This window comes from Carcharodon carcharias, chromosome 2 (assembly GCF_017639515.1).
Source record: "Carcharodon carcharias isolate sCarCar2 chromosome 2, sCarCar2.pri, whole genome shotgun sequence".
Taxonomy (NCBI): Eukaryota; Metazoa; Chordata; class Chondrichthyes; order Lamniformes; family Lamnidae; genus Carcharodon; species Carcharodon carcharias.
This window is the reverse complement of record NC_054468.1, coordinates 51,062,966-51,081,279: the sequence shown is the minus strand read 5'-3', so window position 1 is coordinate 51,081,279 and position 18,314 is coordinate 51,062,966. Positions and strand designations below refer to the sequence as shown.

Below are 18,314 nucleotides of genomic sequence, written 5' to 3'. Positions count from 1 at the left end.
TCCTCGTGCATGAATCACAAAAATTTAGCATACAAGTTCAGCAGGTAATAGAGAAGGCAAATGGAATGTTGCCCTTTATTTGAAGGGGAATGGTGTGTAAAAATAGGGAAGTCTTGCTAAAACTATACAAGGCACTAGATAGGCCACACCTAGAATACTGTGAGCAGTTTTGGTCTCCTTATCTAAGGAAAGGTACACTGGCATTGGAGGCAGTCCAGAGAAGGTTCATTAGGTTGAGCCTGGGTATGGAGGGATTTCCTTATGAGCAGAGGTTGAGTAGGTTGGGCCTGTATTTATTGGAGTTTAGAAGAATGAGAGGCGACCTTATTGAAACATATAAGATTCTTAGGGGGTTTGACAGGGTAGATGCTGAGATGTTTTCCCTTGTGGGAGAGTCTAGGACCAGAGGGCATAATCTCAGTGTAAGGGGTCCCCCATTTAAGGTAGAAATAAGGAGGAATTTCTTCTCTCAGACAATAGGCAATCTGTGAAATTCTATACCGCAGAGGGCTGTAGAGGCTGGATCATTAAATATATTCAAGGCTGAGATAGATATTTAATCAGTAAGGGAATCAAGGGTTATGGGAAAAAGGCAGGAAAGTGGAATTGAGGATTATCAGATCAGCCATGATCTCATTGAATGGTGGAGCAGACTCGATGGGCTGAATTGCCTACTTCTGCTCCTATGTCTTATGGTCTTATGGAAATAGGAACATTTATTTAGCTCATGCACTGTAGCATCTTCTTTGGTAATATAAAGTTTTAAATAGGTTCCTCAAATATTTCCACATCTGGCTTGCAATTGTTTGAAGCCCATTTAGCATTATAAAATATGTAATTTTCTTATCATAATGGAGAAATTTGGCATTCAGCTAATATCAAATTACTTTTTCAGGGCCAGTGAGGCTGCTTAACAGTAATAATGAACTTATTACACTGCTTAAAAACCCAGAAACATCTCATTCAACAAGGTGTAACTTTCCCAAGGGTTTTTTTTTATAGCGAAAGTAATAGAATTACTGAGGAGGCATAGAATCACTGACAGCACTATATATATTTAGCATTCTCTGACTTAAATAAAATGAAGAAATAATTTGGTTTTTGCATCAATGCAGTTAACTCTTATTTTGTTGCTTTTAAAATAATTGGCCCAGGTTTTATATTAGCAATTATGTCAAAAATGATCAATGTTCACCATCATTGCTCCTCTGAAACTGACAGGAACTTCTGTAGTCCACATATGTCAGCAAAATGCAGAAATCTATATAGTGCTGTCAGTGATTCTATGCCTCTTCAGTGATTCTATTACTTTTGCTGTAAAAAAAACCCTTGGGAAAGTTACACCTTGTTGAATTAGATGTTTCTGGGTTTTTAAGCAGTGTAATAAGTTCATAATTACTACTAAGCAGCCTCACAGGCCCTGAAAAAGTAATTTGATATTAGCTGAATGCCAAATTTCTCCATTATGATAAGAAAATTACATATTTTAAAATATTGTTTATAGAGATTGTTTATGATACTTTAGCTTCTACCTTTATCCCATTTGTACATTCTAATCATTTATTTTGCTATCTGTAAATGTTTAAATTAAAATTGAAGGGATTCAATGGTTTTTACTTCTTTGTTTGCTGTCTGTGAGAATACTTCAATGTGAATAGCCATATACCCTGCTTGATGACATAATTGCTGCCGGAATCCAGGAGACCATCTTGATTTGATTCAACAATGGGATAGGCAAAACCCATGCCACAGAGTTTGCTAGATTTGCCTGTAATGAGTTGTCAAATTCTTTGTGCTTCTGTCATTCTTAAATTGCAATTTTGTTGCATAGATCTGTGATATGGCACTTGTTATTATATAAAAAATATAAACATCTAGAATTTTGTTACTTTTAATTTGACCATGTTACAAGGCTAGTGAAGAAAATAGACTCTTCAATTTTTTGATTTACAAATGCAATTGAACTAGAGGATATGGAGGAACGCTAAATGAGAATTCAACAAATAGAGAAAATGATGTTCAAAATTTGTTGATCAGATATTCTTTACCTTTGCATTCATACCAATGGAATATATAATTTTCAGTTTACAGTGATATTTCCATGTCTGCTTCATATTTCTTAAAATAATTTCTACTGACCTTCCGCAACTCCAATTTCCCATGTCCTGTTCTCCATATTCCTTAATTGCCTGAGATATCAGAATTCTATCTATATCAGCCTTGAATATGCTCAACTATGGAGCATTTGCAACTTTATAGGTTAGAAATTCCAAAGACTTACAACTGTCTGAGTAAAGAAATTTCTCCGCATCTCAGCCCTAAATAATGGACCCCTTATACTGAACCCCTTATCACCTATGCAAAACATATTGCTTCTCACAAGTCTGCTGAGACCAGGACAAACCTCCAACCCTATGAACTATGGGTACACTGCCACTATCTCCTCAGCCCTTCTGCTCTTCTAATTATTTCCTTCCCATTCTCCAGTAATCCCAGCTTTGATACTTTGTAACCTTTAATACGACTATTTTGTTAATTTAAAATTCTTCTATCTTCTAGGACCCCAATCTTCCTCCCACTCTTCCTCTTTACCCCTCCATTATACTTCCTATGATTACAAAAAAGTCATATTGTGCTACCTGTATCATATCAGGTTATTAGGCTGAAAGTGGTAGTGTTTAAATTTCCTATCTGCTTATGCTTAACTTTCACTTGTTCCTGATTCCAAGATTTGTATCTCCAAGCTAGGAAATGAAAACATTCATCATGGATTAACCTAATTTAACCTGTCCTTTTATATAAAGCTCTTTTGAGTGTTTTGCTTTTATACCTGGCATTATTTATATTGTTCCTGCAACAATTGCAAAACAACTAACAGCACTGTTGTGGTATAAGTGTTCTTCAAATTTGTCAGCCTTATCAACTCCTGTAAATGGAGCTGATATTCTTGGATTACATTTGGAAAAATCAATTAGGTTAAATACCCAGCCACTTTTTAAAGAAACCTGCAGGCACAAAGGCACATCTATGTGTCCATTGTAGCATTCTTAATGTATTTTTGTTTCTAAAAGACAAGCTAAATGCTTCCACCAGTCATCACTGTCTGCCCTATATCTGCGAGCATGCTTCTGTTACATGTTAAGAAAGAGTTAAGATTTAATATATACTGCAGCTCTAGGTTGTGATGTGAATGTGATGTTATATCAGCAATTAGTGAAAAATGGCCAACACCTAATGTTACGTGACAGCTCCTCAATATTTCAATGTAAAACTTGAACTTAGACATGACACCATTAGCCATCCAAAACATTCCCTGATGGCCAGAACCTGTTAGATATAGACTCTGCTTGTTACAGAAACACATAGCTCCAATGGGAAAAGCTTTAAACTCAAAAGTGCCTAAATCCTTTCCAATCACTGTGGAGGTTAACAGATACACCCATACTCTTTGGATGCAGCTACTTTCCTCCCCCAGTCTGGGGGCCATTATCAGCCACCATTGCTACCTTGGCTGGCTAATCCACCATTCTTCCACATGCTTCTCTCCAGCCAGTCAACCTTGCTACTTTTGCAGTATATTTTTGGAGATGATTATGGACCACTCCTGCAGCCACCCACCTTCATCCCAATGTGCAAGTTACTCTCAGGGCCCATTCATGGGCTGCTCCCACTATCCTTGGGCTGGCCAATTTAGGACTGGTTCTGCTATTTAACATATGTGGTCTCTGATTCTGTTCTCTTGTGTCCTATTTAATTTATTGGGTGTGATATTTGTGCCAGTAGTTCTTATATATTTGTGTGGGGAAACATTTATCTTTCTATATTGGTGTGTCTTTGAGCAAGTATTATGAATGCAGGGAGGTGGGGATGATGACAAGATCCCATGACATCTGTTGGCACGAGACCTGAGACATTTTAGCTCCCAAATCTCATTAACATTTGAAGAGCACCTATCTTTGTGATCTGCAGAATTGGACAGTCGGCCTACTTGACAACCTAAGCAGAAATGAGACAAACAGAACACAAGTCACCAACCCATTGTATAATTCTGACAGTGCCATCTAATTTTGACTGTATAGTTTTCAGCCTCAGACTGACAGCACAGTATCACTACAATCTAAAGCATTTTGATTTGAACCTTTCAATCTAGTCAACTAGGGACACTGTAGAAAAGTATTGAACTGGATCTACAGCTTCCTGTGTCTCATTTTTTAAGAACCACAATTACTTTGATCCGTCTTTGGGACACTTCCTTGACTAAGCGTTTAGTTATACTTCTTTGGTTTTGTATCCATTTCCTTGATTATGCTACTGTGGAGTGGCTTAGGACATTTGTCTCTTTTTAAAAAAAAACACATTTCTCTCTTGAAACCTTATCCCTTAAATCCCAATTATTTCTGGAATTGCATGCTGCTTCCATTGTAGGTGCTTCACGTGTTTTGATTCTGAAATATTATGAAGGAAACTTCACCTTTTGCAAAACTCCCCATACCTCCTGAGAGGAGTTGTTGGGATGCGAAAGGTGGGTTTAGCCAGCTCTCACCTGCTCAAGTGATAACCTTGGCCACCCTTTCAAAATTTTCTACCTTTGTTCCCCAGTGCCACTCTCCAGCCTTCCCTCCACCTTTGCCTACACTTCTTGCACTTTCTCCTCCCTCATCTCCATTTCACCCTTCTTACTCCATGTATTGGTATTTCCTCTTCCCCTCTCCCCCAACCCCCCAACCCCCAATTCCCCAACACCTGCCTCCCCTGGCTGCGTCCAATTAACTAATACTCTAACCCTGCTCAACCTGAATAAAGCAGTCTCCTTATGTAACATCCTGTGCAGTCAACTGACTACGTAACAAAAATGCTGTCTCCAGCGCAACATTTAATTTCAAAATTCATTGAAAAATCCTGTGTCAGGGTCTGGCTGTGGTAAAATCTATTTTAAAAGTATGAACATTTACTTATAACACCTGCTATACATGAAGCTGGTGCTCTGTTTCGCATGTATAACATTAAATGACCTGTCATGGAAATTTTAGCTTCAAACCTATTAATGGAATTGTACAGGAATGCGCTTGCCTTTAGTATAGTCTTATGATTGAAAAGTGAATGCATTGTAAGTGCTACTGATTCATTAAAATTATCTAAATGCAATCTGAATAAGACTGTCTTTTCAAGATAAAAGCAAAAAACTGCAGATGCTGGAAATCCAAAACAAAAACAAAAATGCTGCCAGACCTGCTGAGTTTTTCCAGGTATTTTTGTTTTTGTTTTGTCTTTTCAAGTCACTTTTGAGTGCAGCCGATCAGAGTATTCATACATTCTAAGAAAGAGGTACACCTCCAGTGACTGACTTTAAACTCTTTTGCAGGGTCCCATGTACATCCAGTTCCCAATCAAAGAAATTCTTTCTCTCTCCCACCAACAGCCCCCCCCACCTCCCCCCTGCCCTGGCAGTGTATCATGCTGAAGGATAAATTTCCTGGTTGGACTCTTCAGCACTTCAGCCATGTCGTTGTATGGGTCTCATCCCAACCCACTGCGCTGTCAATTGACTTGCCACAACCATCCTCGCTTAGCATCTGTAGCCAGTAACATTTTGACTTTGTATCAGATACTTCCTCTTGCACATAGCCTCGATCTTGCATGAAAAAATACAGACGATTACTAAGTGGTAGCAATAAGGGGGAAAGCAGCTAGGAAGTCATTTTCAAGATTCTCTCATCCTTTACATATATTAGCTCTGACAAAGAAATTTTAATGTGTATAATAAAGCCTGTTTATTATCCCCAACTATTCACTTGAAGACTACACTTGGTCTTGGTTTTCCGTGTGCAATGACACAGGAAATTGATTAGTAATGTATAAAATGCCATGAATATTTTGTAGTAAATTACAAGTCTTTCAACAAATGTTTACCTATGGAAATGATGTATTAATAACTGCATTTTAGACTCAATGGCCATATTTCAATTGCTGTCCCTCACTGCTGAGACTATTAAGCAGCACAACGCTCCCACCCTACCCCGCCCCCATTACTCCCCTTTTCTGCCCCACTGAAACCTCGCCTGTAGCACCTATGTTTTATTGTGACCTAGAAATACAAAACAGCACGGTTCATCAGCTAGAGCTACGCCCTGAGCTATGAAGCTTATATCAGGCAATAGAACTTACACTGTAATTCCAGAAGTAAACTATTCAGGGTAAGATTTTTAATGTCTGTGGGCGCTTCCTGTCAATGTTTTACTATTATAAATACTTTAGTCTACATTTATAATGGAAACTGACTATGTAAATTTGTCACACCATAATTACACCTCCCACCAGTGCCAGTGCTTCAGTATCACCACTGGTGGCAGGGTGCAATTACAGTGTGACAAATTTCTACAGCCAGTTTCTATTATAAATGTAGAAATAGGAGTATAGGATAGAAATATATAAAAGTGGGGACTAAATTACAAGTGTGTGCCCTAGTTCAAATATCCCCAACTATTCACTTGAAGACTACACTTGGTCTTGGCTTTCCATGTGCGATGCCACAGGTGATTTTTAAAAATTCGTTCATGGGATGCGGATATTGCTGGTGAGGCCAGCATTTAATGCCCATCCCTATTTGTGCTTGAGAAGGTAGTGGTGTGTTGTTTTCTTGAACCACTGCAGTCCATGTGTTGTAGTGCTTTTAGGAAGGGAGTTCCAGGATTTTGACCCAGTGATAGTGAAGGGATGACGATATAGTTCCAAGTAAGAATGGCGTGGTAGTGTTCCCATGCACTTGCTGCCCTTGTCCTTCTAGGTGGCGGGGTCGCTGGTTTGGAAGGAGCCATCAAAGGAACTTTGGTGACTCGCTGCAGTGAATCTTGTGATGCTCACTGCTGTCACTGTGTGTCAGTGGTGGAGGGAGTGAATTTTGAAGTTATTCACAGGATATGGGCTTCGCTGGCTGGGCCATATTTATTGTCCATCCCAAGTTGCCCTTGAGAAGGTGGTGGTGAGCTGCCTTCTTGAACCGCTACAGTCCATGTGATGTAGGTACACCCACAGTCCTGTTAGGGAGGGAGTTCCAGGATTTTGACCCAGCGACAGTGAATGAATGGCGATATATTTCCAAGTTAGGTGTTGGATGGGATGCCAATTAAGTGGCTGTGTTGTCCTGGATGGTGTCAAGCTTCTTGAGTGTTGTTGGAGCTGCACTCATCCAGGTAAGTGGAGAGTATTCCATCACACTCCTGACTTGTAGATGGTGAACAGGCTTTAGGGAGTCAGGAAGTGAGTTACTGATTGCTGGATTCCTAGCCTCTGACCTGCCCTTGTAGTCACAGTACTTATATGAATGGTCCAGTTCAATTTCTGGTCAATGGTAACCCCAGAATGTTGATAGTGGGGATTCAGCAATGGTATTGCCATTGAATGTCAAGGGCAGATGGTTGGATTCGCTCTTGATGAAGATGGTCATTGCCTGGCACTTGTGGATGAATGTTACTTGCCACTTATCAGTCCAAGCCTGAATATTGTCCAGGTCTTGCTACATATCGACACAGACTGCTTCAGTATCTGAGGAGTTGCGAATGGTGCTGAACATTGTGCAGTCATCTGCGAACATCCCCACTTCTGACCTTATTATGGAGGGAAGATCATTGATGAAACAGCTGAAGATGGTGGGGCCTAGCATACTACGCTGAGGAACTTCTGCAGCGATCTCCCAGGACTGAGTTGATTTACTTCCAACAACCACAATCATCTTCCTTTGTGCTAGGTGTGACTCCAAGCAGAGGAGAGTTTTTCCTGATTCCCATTGACTCCAGTTTTGCTAGGGCCCCTGCCACACTCAGTCAGATGCTGCCTAGTTGTCAGGGGCCATCACTCTCACCTCACCTCTGGAGTTTACCTCTGGAGTTCAGCTCTTTTGTTCATGTTTGGACCAAGGTTGTAATGAGGTCAGGAGCTGAAAGGATCTGGAGAAACTGAGCATCAGTGAGCAGGTTAATGCTGCTCGATAGCACTGTTGACGACCGCTTCCATCACTTTTAAGATGATTGAGAGTAGACTGATGGGGCAGTAATTAAGAATGGATTAGTAATGAATATTTTGAATATTGAATACCACAAATATTTTGTAGTAAATTACAAGTCTTTCAACAAATGTTTAGCCAATGGAAATCATGTGCAGCATAAAACATGATAATTTCACGTTGCATTTACTATTACTGATGATATAAACTCCATCATCCAATGAAAACAGGGCACTGAATCCATGGCATTATGACATTCCTATATGACATAAATTCATCACTTTGAAAAATTACTCATCTTAAAGTCACACTAAGAATTACAGACAATGACTAAATAAATGGTAGCAGTAAGAGAGGAAGCAGGTAGGATGTCATTTTCAAGGCTGTTATCCTGTATGTATAGTAGCTATGACAAAGAAGATTTGCTGCATTTGATAAAGCCTGCCTACGTGTGAAATTCATAAATCTGCCTTTTGGACTTGATGCTCATTTGACTGCATTCACAAGGGGAAATCTGCGCAGCTACTGCACTCAACCTGCCACAGCTCACGCCAAGGACTTGCGTGCCATTACCTTCCAAGTTTTGGAAATGGGAGTAGCTTTCAGGGTGTCAGTGTATGGGTTTCTTTCCAACCTGAATGAATGAAAAAAAAGGAATGAAAGGCTTAACATATGAGGAACGTTTGACGAATCTGGGTCTATACTTGATGGAGTTCAGAAGGATGAAGGGGGATCTGATTGAAACTTACAAAATACTGAAAGGCCTGGATAGAGTGGACATGGGGAAGATGTTTCCATTAGTAGGAGAGACTAGGGCCCGAGGACGTAGCCTCAGAGTAAAGGGAAGACCTTTTAGAACAGAGATGAGGAGAAACTTCTTTAGCCAGAGAGTGGTGAATCTATGGAATTCATTGCCACAGAAGGCTGTGGAGGCCATGTCATTGAGTGTATTTAGGACTGAGATAGATAGGTTCTTGATTGGTAAGGGGATCAAAGGTTATGGGGAGAATGGGGTTGAGAAACTTATCAGCCATGATTGAATGGTGGAGCAGATTTGATGGGCCGAATGGCCTAATTTCTGCTTCTATGTCTTATGGTCTTATAATCTCTTGCAGGGGCAGGAAGAATACTGAGCATTAAATGGGGGAAGTCACAAAAGTGTCATCGTGCCAAACTGTTACATCAATTCCCTTTGGGATGTCCTGCGGACACACCACAGAAAATGCAAGTTTAATTTTTGAAGCTGTCTTAGTTTTTGCTAGTTGTCCAGATTGGTACACATGGATAAATAAACTTCAGTGCTTTCTCCTGAAGGCCCAGACTTGGTATTTTCTACCTAACAAAACGAGGATGGGAAGCCTCTTCCGCAAACATAAAAATATTTCAAACTATTAAGTAATTATTTATCTGGATATGTCTCATCCTCTTGGATCGATAGCTTGAGGGCACACGCCGCGCTTGCGCACAAACGAGCTGAACTCGGGGAGGTTGATGAAGGTAGGTGCGCGCGGCCCGACGGAACTCGGGGCGGTTGGTGAGGTTGGGTGCGCGCGGCGGTGCGACTGGAGCATGCGCAGGTGGTCGGTGACGTTGGGTGCGCGCTGCGGGTGGCTGGAGCATGCGCGGGCGGTGATCAGGCTGCTCGAGCGACGCCGGCTGTGAAGGTACCGGTTGCGGGGTATTGAGGGTTGCCGCTGAGCTGAGGGTCTTACGATAGCAGTGAGCCATTTGTTCCTCGGATCTGCTGTGTGTCTGTCGGCTGCTTTAACTGACTGGCCGTAAGAGAGTTGTGTACAGTTCGGGCCTCAATCAGGCCTCGCGATGAAACAATTCGTTAGTGAAAGCAAAAGAACTATCGGGAGAGTCAAGAGCACTATAATCAGGCAGGGAACATTATTGGGCCGTAACTTCCGAGTTCCCAGCGTCTGATTTGGGGGAACTTGAAAGGTAAGGGTTTGCACGGGAATTGTCCAGAAGTGCAAACTTCCTCTGGGCAATTGACCTGATCTGGGCACCATCTGAAATTGCGATTTAAATCGCAAACTTCGGATGGCTCCGCCCAGGTTACACAAATAGTTACTCAGAAAAAGTTAGAAGAATTAAAACTCTCCTAACTTCTGTAAAGACACAGACTGCCCAGGGGTCTCCCGCTACCACTCCCGCCACATGGTGTCCCCCCACCTGCACCCAACTCATCATGGGATTCCCCTTGATCCCATCCCCCCAACTCAGAAGACCATCCCCAGACGCGACCTCCCTCCCCAGACCCGATCTCCCCTTCTGACCCCCACACCCCTCCCGACCCCACCTCCTCCCCCCCAAGACCTGACCACCCCCCCGCCCAGACCCGACCTCTACCCCCCCCAAAAGACTCGGCCCCCCCCCCCCAGACTCGGCTCCCCACCCCCCAGACTCGGCCTCCCCCCCCCCGACCCGACTCCCCAGACCCGACCTCCCCAGACCAGACCTCCCCACCCCCCTCAGACCCAACCTCCCCAGACCCGACCTCCCCACCCCCCTCAGACCCAACCTCCCCTGCTCCCCCCAGACCCGACCTCCCCCTCCACACCCCTGAACTCCTATCCACTTACTTTAGACACTTAGCTTCTCCCTAACCTGTCAATTTCAAACGGACCTTTAAACTTACCTGGTTTACAGCAGCTAGTTATGACCCACTGTACAAATGAAATTTGTTTTCATACTCTTCCTAGTGCTTTATTAACCTGACAGCTGAAGTTATTGAAAGTAAAGGTGAGGAGTGATTTCTCTGCTGTGGATTAGTTGTGGAAGCTGGATCCTTTGCAGTTACTGATATAAAACTAGTGATGTGTTTTGTGTTGTCAGTGCCAGTGGACATGCCAGCGACACTGCCAGCAAACCACTCCCTGGCTCCTGGGCAAATGTCAATCATCCTCATATTGGTCTTGGGTCCCCAGAACTTTCACCCACTCTGACCATTGGGGTTAATGGTCCCTCACAGTTCAATCGCACATCACGGATCAGAAGCCAATTAAAAGTGAAATTAAAAACTTGAGATTTGTTGAATGTGTGCTCAGTAAACTGTGGGCTTCAGTTTGATGCAGTCCAACTTTGGTTGACAGGACAAATGCTGCTTTCTGTAAACTGGCAAATGGATTTGAATTCTCAACAGTCAGAGGGTTCATTTCCTTTTTAATGTATTCTATTTTATTACAATTTGGTCCAAACACTCGTTACTGTCAACTATAAAGGACCAATTTTTGAGAATAAATTAGCGATCTTCAGTGATGTGTGTTGTAAATATTTAAATTGTTGAGGCTTAAACAATATAAACCTAAGTATTTTGTTTAAAGTGCCTGTACATTATAATTAAGGCTATGGGGAATTGAGATAAGTATACCACTCTCCCACATTATTATGTGCAAGAAGAACTGAAAAGGAGGATATTCAGAGCATTAAACATGCCCATGTTCTTTAATAAGAGTCATCTGACTAGCCCCACTCCCTTGCTCTTTCCCCATAAGCCAGGGAATTGTTACTTTTTAAAGTTCCCTTTTCAAAGTTATCACTGAATCTGCTTCCACTTCCCAGGAGGGCATTTGAGATCATCCTAACACATTGTATAATAAAAAAAATCTGCATCACCAGATGGTTACCGACCCTCCTGCCAGTAGAAACAGTTTCTTATTTTCTCTATCAAAGGCAAACTGGAATTAATGATTGGAGGCAAAACTGTAATGGAGCAATGGTCTGTCTTTAAATGGGAGGCAGTTTGGGCACAGTCAAGGTACATTTCCACCAGGGGGAAAGGTAGGGCTAGACCCTATTACTCTGCTAGAGGGGTAAGCTTATAAAGATGTAAACGACATCCATTTCCCTTCAATGGTTCCTTTTTGAAATGGACCTTAACAGTCCCAGATGTGAGATGGGGCTACCTGCAGGAATAATGAATTTCAATGTCTGCAAGACCCCTGGTTTCTTGATTATAACATGTTCTTACAATAGCATGAGAGATTCCACAAGGATGAGAGTGAAACTTTTTTGTCCTTGTAACTGCTGTTGGAGATTTCCAGAACAAATGGCCAATTTTGAGTCATGTGACCTGAGGCAGCTATCTTTTGGTTCAGTAAAAGTCCATTTTAAAATAAGCAAAGAAAGGATTAAGTTTGTCATACACAGCTTTTGATTTCTTTCATGTCTTATTGACATGTCAACCATCTATTGTTCTCCATTCTTTGTACATTTGAAAAACGTATTTGACTCTTTTTTTCAACTGATATAACCTACTCTAACAGTGTTCTAGCTATGGCGCAGTTGCCAGCACTCTCGCCTCTGAGTAACAAGCTTCTGGTTTCAAGTTCTACTCCAGGGCTTGAGCACAAATATTAAGGCTGGCATTCCAGTGCAGTACTTAGGGAGCACTGTACTGTCTTTTGGGTGAGACATTAAACTGGTTTCCCATCTGCATGCTTGATAACTGATGTCTCATCCTTCCTTCCCTCCCTCCTTCCCTTAGTTTCCCCCTGTTTTATTTTCCAAAAAAAGCTTTTTCTAATCCTTTCTGCTGAAACCTACCTCAAAAATATTGGTCTCTGGCAGACCATTGGCTCATAAAACCAAATTTTGTTTTTAGTGAATTGGGAAATCTGATGGTTTTGACCAGGTTAATGATTGATTCACATTTAATAAAGTATCAAAGCTGAATTTGCTATTTACTACAGGGCAAATCTTACCTGTAGCAGCTGTCAAATTGGACCTGGATAACCTTGAAGATAAAAATGGATTTTGTAAAATTGTTTAAATGTTGTTCCTTTAGTAACTCTCATGAGTTTTCTATACAGTTGAACCATGGCAGACATCAGTTCATCTCCATTGAAGCACTTTGTACAGGCTAAAAAGAAGATTAACTCAATCTTTGATCAGCTGTTGGAATATGTCAATGAAGGGGCAAGCTTTATTAAAGGTGGGTCATCAATTACCAGTATTTTTGTAGATGTTAATAGTTGACAGTGCATTATAGAAAATAACAGATGGTGAGCCACAGATCTTGGGCACAATAACCTACAATTATTTTTTGTTTGTTACACTTTGAATTGTCTATTGTCTATTTAGCAGTAGAGAATAATAAATATGTTTTGTTTATATAATGTATGTTCCAATATTTTCGTGACCATCACCACTAATTCACTTGCAGCCACCAATTCCATTCCTCCCCCGCCATTGTTTCAGGCTGAATTAAACTGTTCTGAACCTTGGCGTCCTATTTGGCTGAGTTGAGAGTTGGGTTTTTGTCCCCATATCCCCTCCAATCAGCAAATTTGCCTACCTGAACCTCTATAATATTGTTTATCTCTACCTCAACCCACCTGCTTCTGAAACCCTCATCAATGATTTTGTTGCCACCAGACTCAACTATTCCAATGGCCAGCCTCCCACCTTCCATAAAATTAATCTCATCCAAAAGTCTGCTGTCCGTTTCCTAACTTGCACCAAGTCTTGTTTATCCATCACTTCTGTGCTCACTGACCTACATTGGTTCTTGGCCTATCAACACCTCATCCTTGCGTCAAACCCTGCATGACATCCCTCCTCCCTACCTTTGCAATATCTTCCAGCCCTACAATCCTCAAGAAGAACTCTGTTCCACCAATTTTGGTCTCTTGTTCATCACTGACTCCCTTCACCCTACCATTGGTGGTCCTGTTTTCTGCTGTTTCTCTCAATAAACCTCTCCACCTCTCTTTCTTCTTTTGAGATACTTTTTAAAACCTACTTCTTTGATCAAGCTCTAGGTCACCTGTCCTAATGTCTTCCTTGGCTTGATGTCACTTTTTTTCAGATAGTACTTTTATGAAGCACCTTGGGACATTTTACTACAGTTAAAGATGATTTATAAATGCAAGTTGTTTTTGTTAAATATCTCCATGACGATTTGAATCTTAGAATCCCATCAAAATGAAGGATTGGAGAAAATAGCAACCCAGCAGCAGTTGGCAGAAATAGAAATGTTTGCAACTAAAGTGGCTGGAATCAGTGAGGTGCTGGCACGTAGACACATGAAAGTGGCCTTTTTTGGGAGGTGAGATACAAAATATATTATGAATCATAATTTACAGATTCATTGCTGGGTACAAAGAGGAAGGTCATATTTTCTGATTGAATAAATATGCACCTCCAAGGAGCAACAAATCATTCCTTTAATTGAGAAACCTTGTTGAAAGTGTACGATGGTACCAGAATTCTGAAAAGTAGCTGCGCAGAGTGGATAAATCAAGAATTAATGGTTAGCTTCTGACTTGCTTGGGATTTTACAAACTTTTTAAGTTTGTAAGAGGAAGAAAAGACTTGCAAAAAATATTGAGTTTCATAGTTTTTGGCCAAGGGGAAAAGTGAATCAGAATGGAGATGCAGTGATAATCTTGATTTCAACACTCAAATGGGAGAAGAGCATGTAAGACACAATGTTTGAAACTCAAGAGAAACAGAAAAAAAGTTATGACACATTGCAAAAGATTTGAGGGTGAAGATTAGAAAAGGTACCTACCACCTATCAAAAAGCAAACTTGTTTCTTATATCTTGTTCAGCAGTGCAAGAGGCGTGAGAAGAATTTTCCTAGATACAAGAATGGTATTGAAATATTTGTTGGCCTTGGCACATGAACACTAGCTTTGAAGAAGTGAAAGCAACAATGTTAACAGTAATTTCCCCACTGATGTACCTAAAGAAAATCGAAAGGGGAAATAGAGAGAGAAAATTATGGCTTTGATGATCTTAAACCTTAGATGCCAGGCAGGATGTAATATTAACATCAGATCTTTTAGCAGTTACTTTATTTTCTTATAGTTTTGAGCCATTGACCCTACTTTCTATAAGTAGTTTTGAATTCCCCAGTCACCATTACCCATTCTTGTATAATAAATGACATAAATGAGTTGTTGATCTTTGAGGTTCTGTTTTCTTTATTCAGATAGGAGTTTTCTGGGTTACCGGGAAACCATTTTTTGAAATTATTCCACTTTGAATTTGTCACAGAACAAGTAATGGGAAGAGTACTGTAATCAATGCTATGCTATGGGACAAGGTACTGCCCAGTGGCATTGGACACACAACCAACTGCTTCCTCAGCGTTGAAGGAACAGATGGGGACAAAGCCTATTTGATGACTGAGGACTCTGATGAAAAGAAGAATGTGAAAGTAAGGACATGTTTGTTTAGAAATACATGGTACTGGAAATATGGGTATTAAGGTTGTTTGCAATTAAGTCAAAACTTGTTTAAAAATTGAATTTTCAAATAATGCAGTTTTTTTTAAGATAAGCCTTGTGAATGTGCTATTGACTTAACAGTTTCTTCAATTCAACATATCCACCTACATCCTCAAGTGGAAAATGGTTATTTGGGTGCAGTATCGGGGTTGCCAGTAACCATGGAATTGCACCTCAGCACACATTAAAGCATTTGTAGAGGAATAGAAAAACTCAGTTCCTATATTCTCTCAAACCCATTCTTACCCCTTTCCCTGTCACCACCCCGTGGAATGTGGTTGCTATCTTCACCTGATATGTCAACTGTACTTGACTATTCCCAAACCTCAATCCTATGCTCTCCTACTGGCTCTGGCTTCAGCTTCAATGCCACTGCCTCCTAGCTTGAGTCTCTAGTCTCTTATTTTCACTCTTACTTATTGGTATCCCAACAATCTTTAGATAGCCTGTCCTGCCTGATGCATATTATCACCTAACCCAGTGCGCATTGACAGCTGTCCTATTGTAAACCCTGGGCATTTAAAAAAGAGGGTAGACATTGAGTACAGAAATTAGAGGACTAAACAGAGACATTGACAAATATGCATAAGAGTGGAAAGGTACAACAAATGAGACTAGAACAGGGAGTCACAGAAAAGAAAAATCAGAAAAATAGAGGCAGTTAACGTGTCTAAGCTATAAAGAGAAAGAAATGTGCAAAACAAAGAGCAACACAAAGAAGTTTGGTAGAATCATGAGATAATTATAGCATGAGATCAACTACAACATCTTATATTTTCAAACTTTTATAATGTTTAAAATTTCCACAGGAAATCAGATATGTATAGGGGAAATGGATCCTCAGCCAGAAGGGAGATATTAGGAAGGATAACAGAAACTTTGGTTGAAGAAAAAGATTTTGAGAAGGTTTTTAAATGTGAAGGTGTTTAGTTGAAGAATTCCAGAGAGCAGAATCCAAGGACTAAAGGCTATACCATCAATTGAAAGGCAAAGGAAGGAGGTATATGCAAAAGACTGCAGCCAGAGAAAAAGTATGTTTGCAAGGAATATGGAGGAACTTAAAGATAAAGATTATAAGGTGAATACACAGGGGAACAGGCAGATAGTTTAGGTCAATGATGGCAAGGATGGTGGACAAGCGGATAATGTGGACAAGATACGTGCATCAGAGTTTTTGACTAGTTGACTTTTGTTAAGATTGGAAGGTCAGCAAGAGAATGTTAGAATAGTGGAACCTGATGGGAGCAAAGGTATTTACAAGATATCAGTAGCAGAAAGAAGGAAAGACTTGCATAAATACAGCACGTTTCACAGTTACCGGACCTCTCAATGCACTTTACAGCCAATGAAGTACTTTTGAAGTGTAGTCACTGTTGTAATGTATGCAGCCAATTTCACACAGCATGCTCCCTCAAACAGTGCCATTATAATGACCAGATAATCTGTTTTTGTGGAGCCCACTGGGGATAAATATTGGCCAGGACACTGGAGATAACTCCCCTGCTCTTCTTCGAAATAGTGCCATGAAATCTTTTACCAGAGAGGGCAGTTTAATGTCTCATCTGAAAGACGGCACCTCCAACAGTGCAGCACTCCCTCAGTACTGTGCTGGAGTGTCAGCCTTGATTTTTATACCCTGGAGTGGGACTTGAACTCACAATCTTCTGACTCAGGAAAGTGTGCTACCAACTGAACAATGGCTAACATACAAAAGGCTAAGATAGGGGTGGAAGTGGACAGTACTATGAAGGTGAAAGCAAGCAATCTTGGTGATAGAATGAATATAGTGTTTCTAGCTCAATTCCGGAATGAATAGGGCACTAAGATTGCAAACATCTTGAGACGGTGACCAGGGTGGACCAGGAATCTGTATTATGGGAGTTCTTTGGTCTCCCAGCTTTGAACTGGTAGTAATTAGCTCTTAATTAGTTAGCATAAGACTTGTTCAAGGCTATATGTTGAAGCAGTCTTGACAGCACAGTGGCATCTATTGGATTGAGAAAAAGTGGTGGAGAAGAAAGTTGCTGTTCTTGGCATCCAGGTGAAAGTTGGCCCTGTGCCTGTGAATAGCGTTCTGATAGGCAGCATGTAGCTGAGGACCTGACCAATGTAGATCCTAGGGGGAGCTCAAGCTGGCAGTGTGTAGGAAGAATGAAAGGCTATTGCTGGAGATGCACTGACTACATTTAGATACATAAGACCAGAATTATACTAGGGTAGTCTCACAGAGCTGTATGAAGGAAGGGTAGTGTTGGAGGATAATGGCATAACGTATAACAATGGAGAAGTTGAGAATGGATAATGCATTCCTGTTAAAACATTAAAAATGCTGTCTTTGGTTAAAGCTGATGCATTTTGAGGAAAAACCAATCCAGACTGGGGTGTTTCAGGGAAATGAGAATGAAGCTGGCAAGTGACAATGTGTTGAGACCTCTGGGAAGAAAAGGACATTGGAGATGTAGTAGTTAAAAACAGAAGGGGCCAGGATTTTGTTTTGAGGGCAGGCAGTGATTTTGAAGGAGAGAGGTAGGTTGGCTGGCTATGTGCAATCATGCGGCAGCCAGCCAATTAGCAATACACATCGAGGCGTCTGGCCAGTTGTGTAGCAGAGGTGGGCAGGAAGTTGCTATCCCCAGTGTTATCTCGCAATGGTTGAAGGCCTGGGTGTCACATTTAAACAGCACCATGACAAGCATCCACTCCCTACAAGCCAGCAGCATTCTTCTGCCTGTCTGAGAGAAGGATTTTGAACTTGAACTACTGCCACCCCCTCCCAAACTGCCACACTCGGATCTCTGGAGCAGCAAGCGATCACTCTGCACCCTCTCTGTCACCTTCCCCCCTCACCCTCGACCTTCCCTCCATCCTCCTGGACGGGTTACCCCTGATTTCCTAGGAGGAGTATTTGCTAGAGTGGTTGGGGAGGGTTTAAACTAAAATGGCACGGAGGGTGGGAACCTATGCAAGGAGTCAGAGGAGGGGAAATCAAGGTCAAGAACACAAGACAGAAAGTGGAATAAGAAAAGTGATAGGCAGAGAAATCAAAGGCAAGACAAGAGTCAAACAGGGC

At 41.2% G+C, this 18,314-nt stretch overlaps 1 protein-coding gene across 4 annotated transcripts in view; it reads left to right on the top strand.

Annotated features, from left to right (window-relative positions):
* The first annotated feature begins 9,582 nt into the window (after positions 1-9,582).
* Positions 9,583-18,314, top strand: part of LOC121292449 (mitofusin-1-like) — a 204,288-nt gene continuing 195,556 nt past the window's right edge. Inside the window, exons 1-4 of one of the 4 annotated variants that reach the window (XM_041214405.1) lie at positions 9,583-9,663; positions 12,820-12,941; positions 13,922-14,057; positions 15,012-15,174. In XM_041214405.1, the coding sequence (XP_041070339.1) occupies positions 12,827-12,941; positions 13,922-14,057; positions 15,012-15,174 (414 nt within the window). In that variant the 5' untranslated portion in view covers positions 9,583-9,663; positions 12,820-12,826. Of the gene's footprint in view, positions 9,778-9,810; positions 9,947-12,819; positions 12,942-13,921; positions 14,058-15,011; positions 15,175-18,314 lie in introns of those variants that run through there. The other 3 variants (XM_041214415.1, XM_041214424.1, XM_041214395.1) reach the window with 3 other exon arrangements.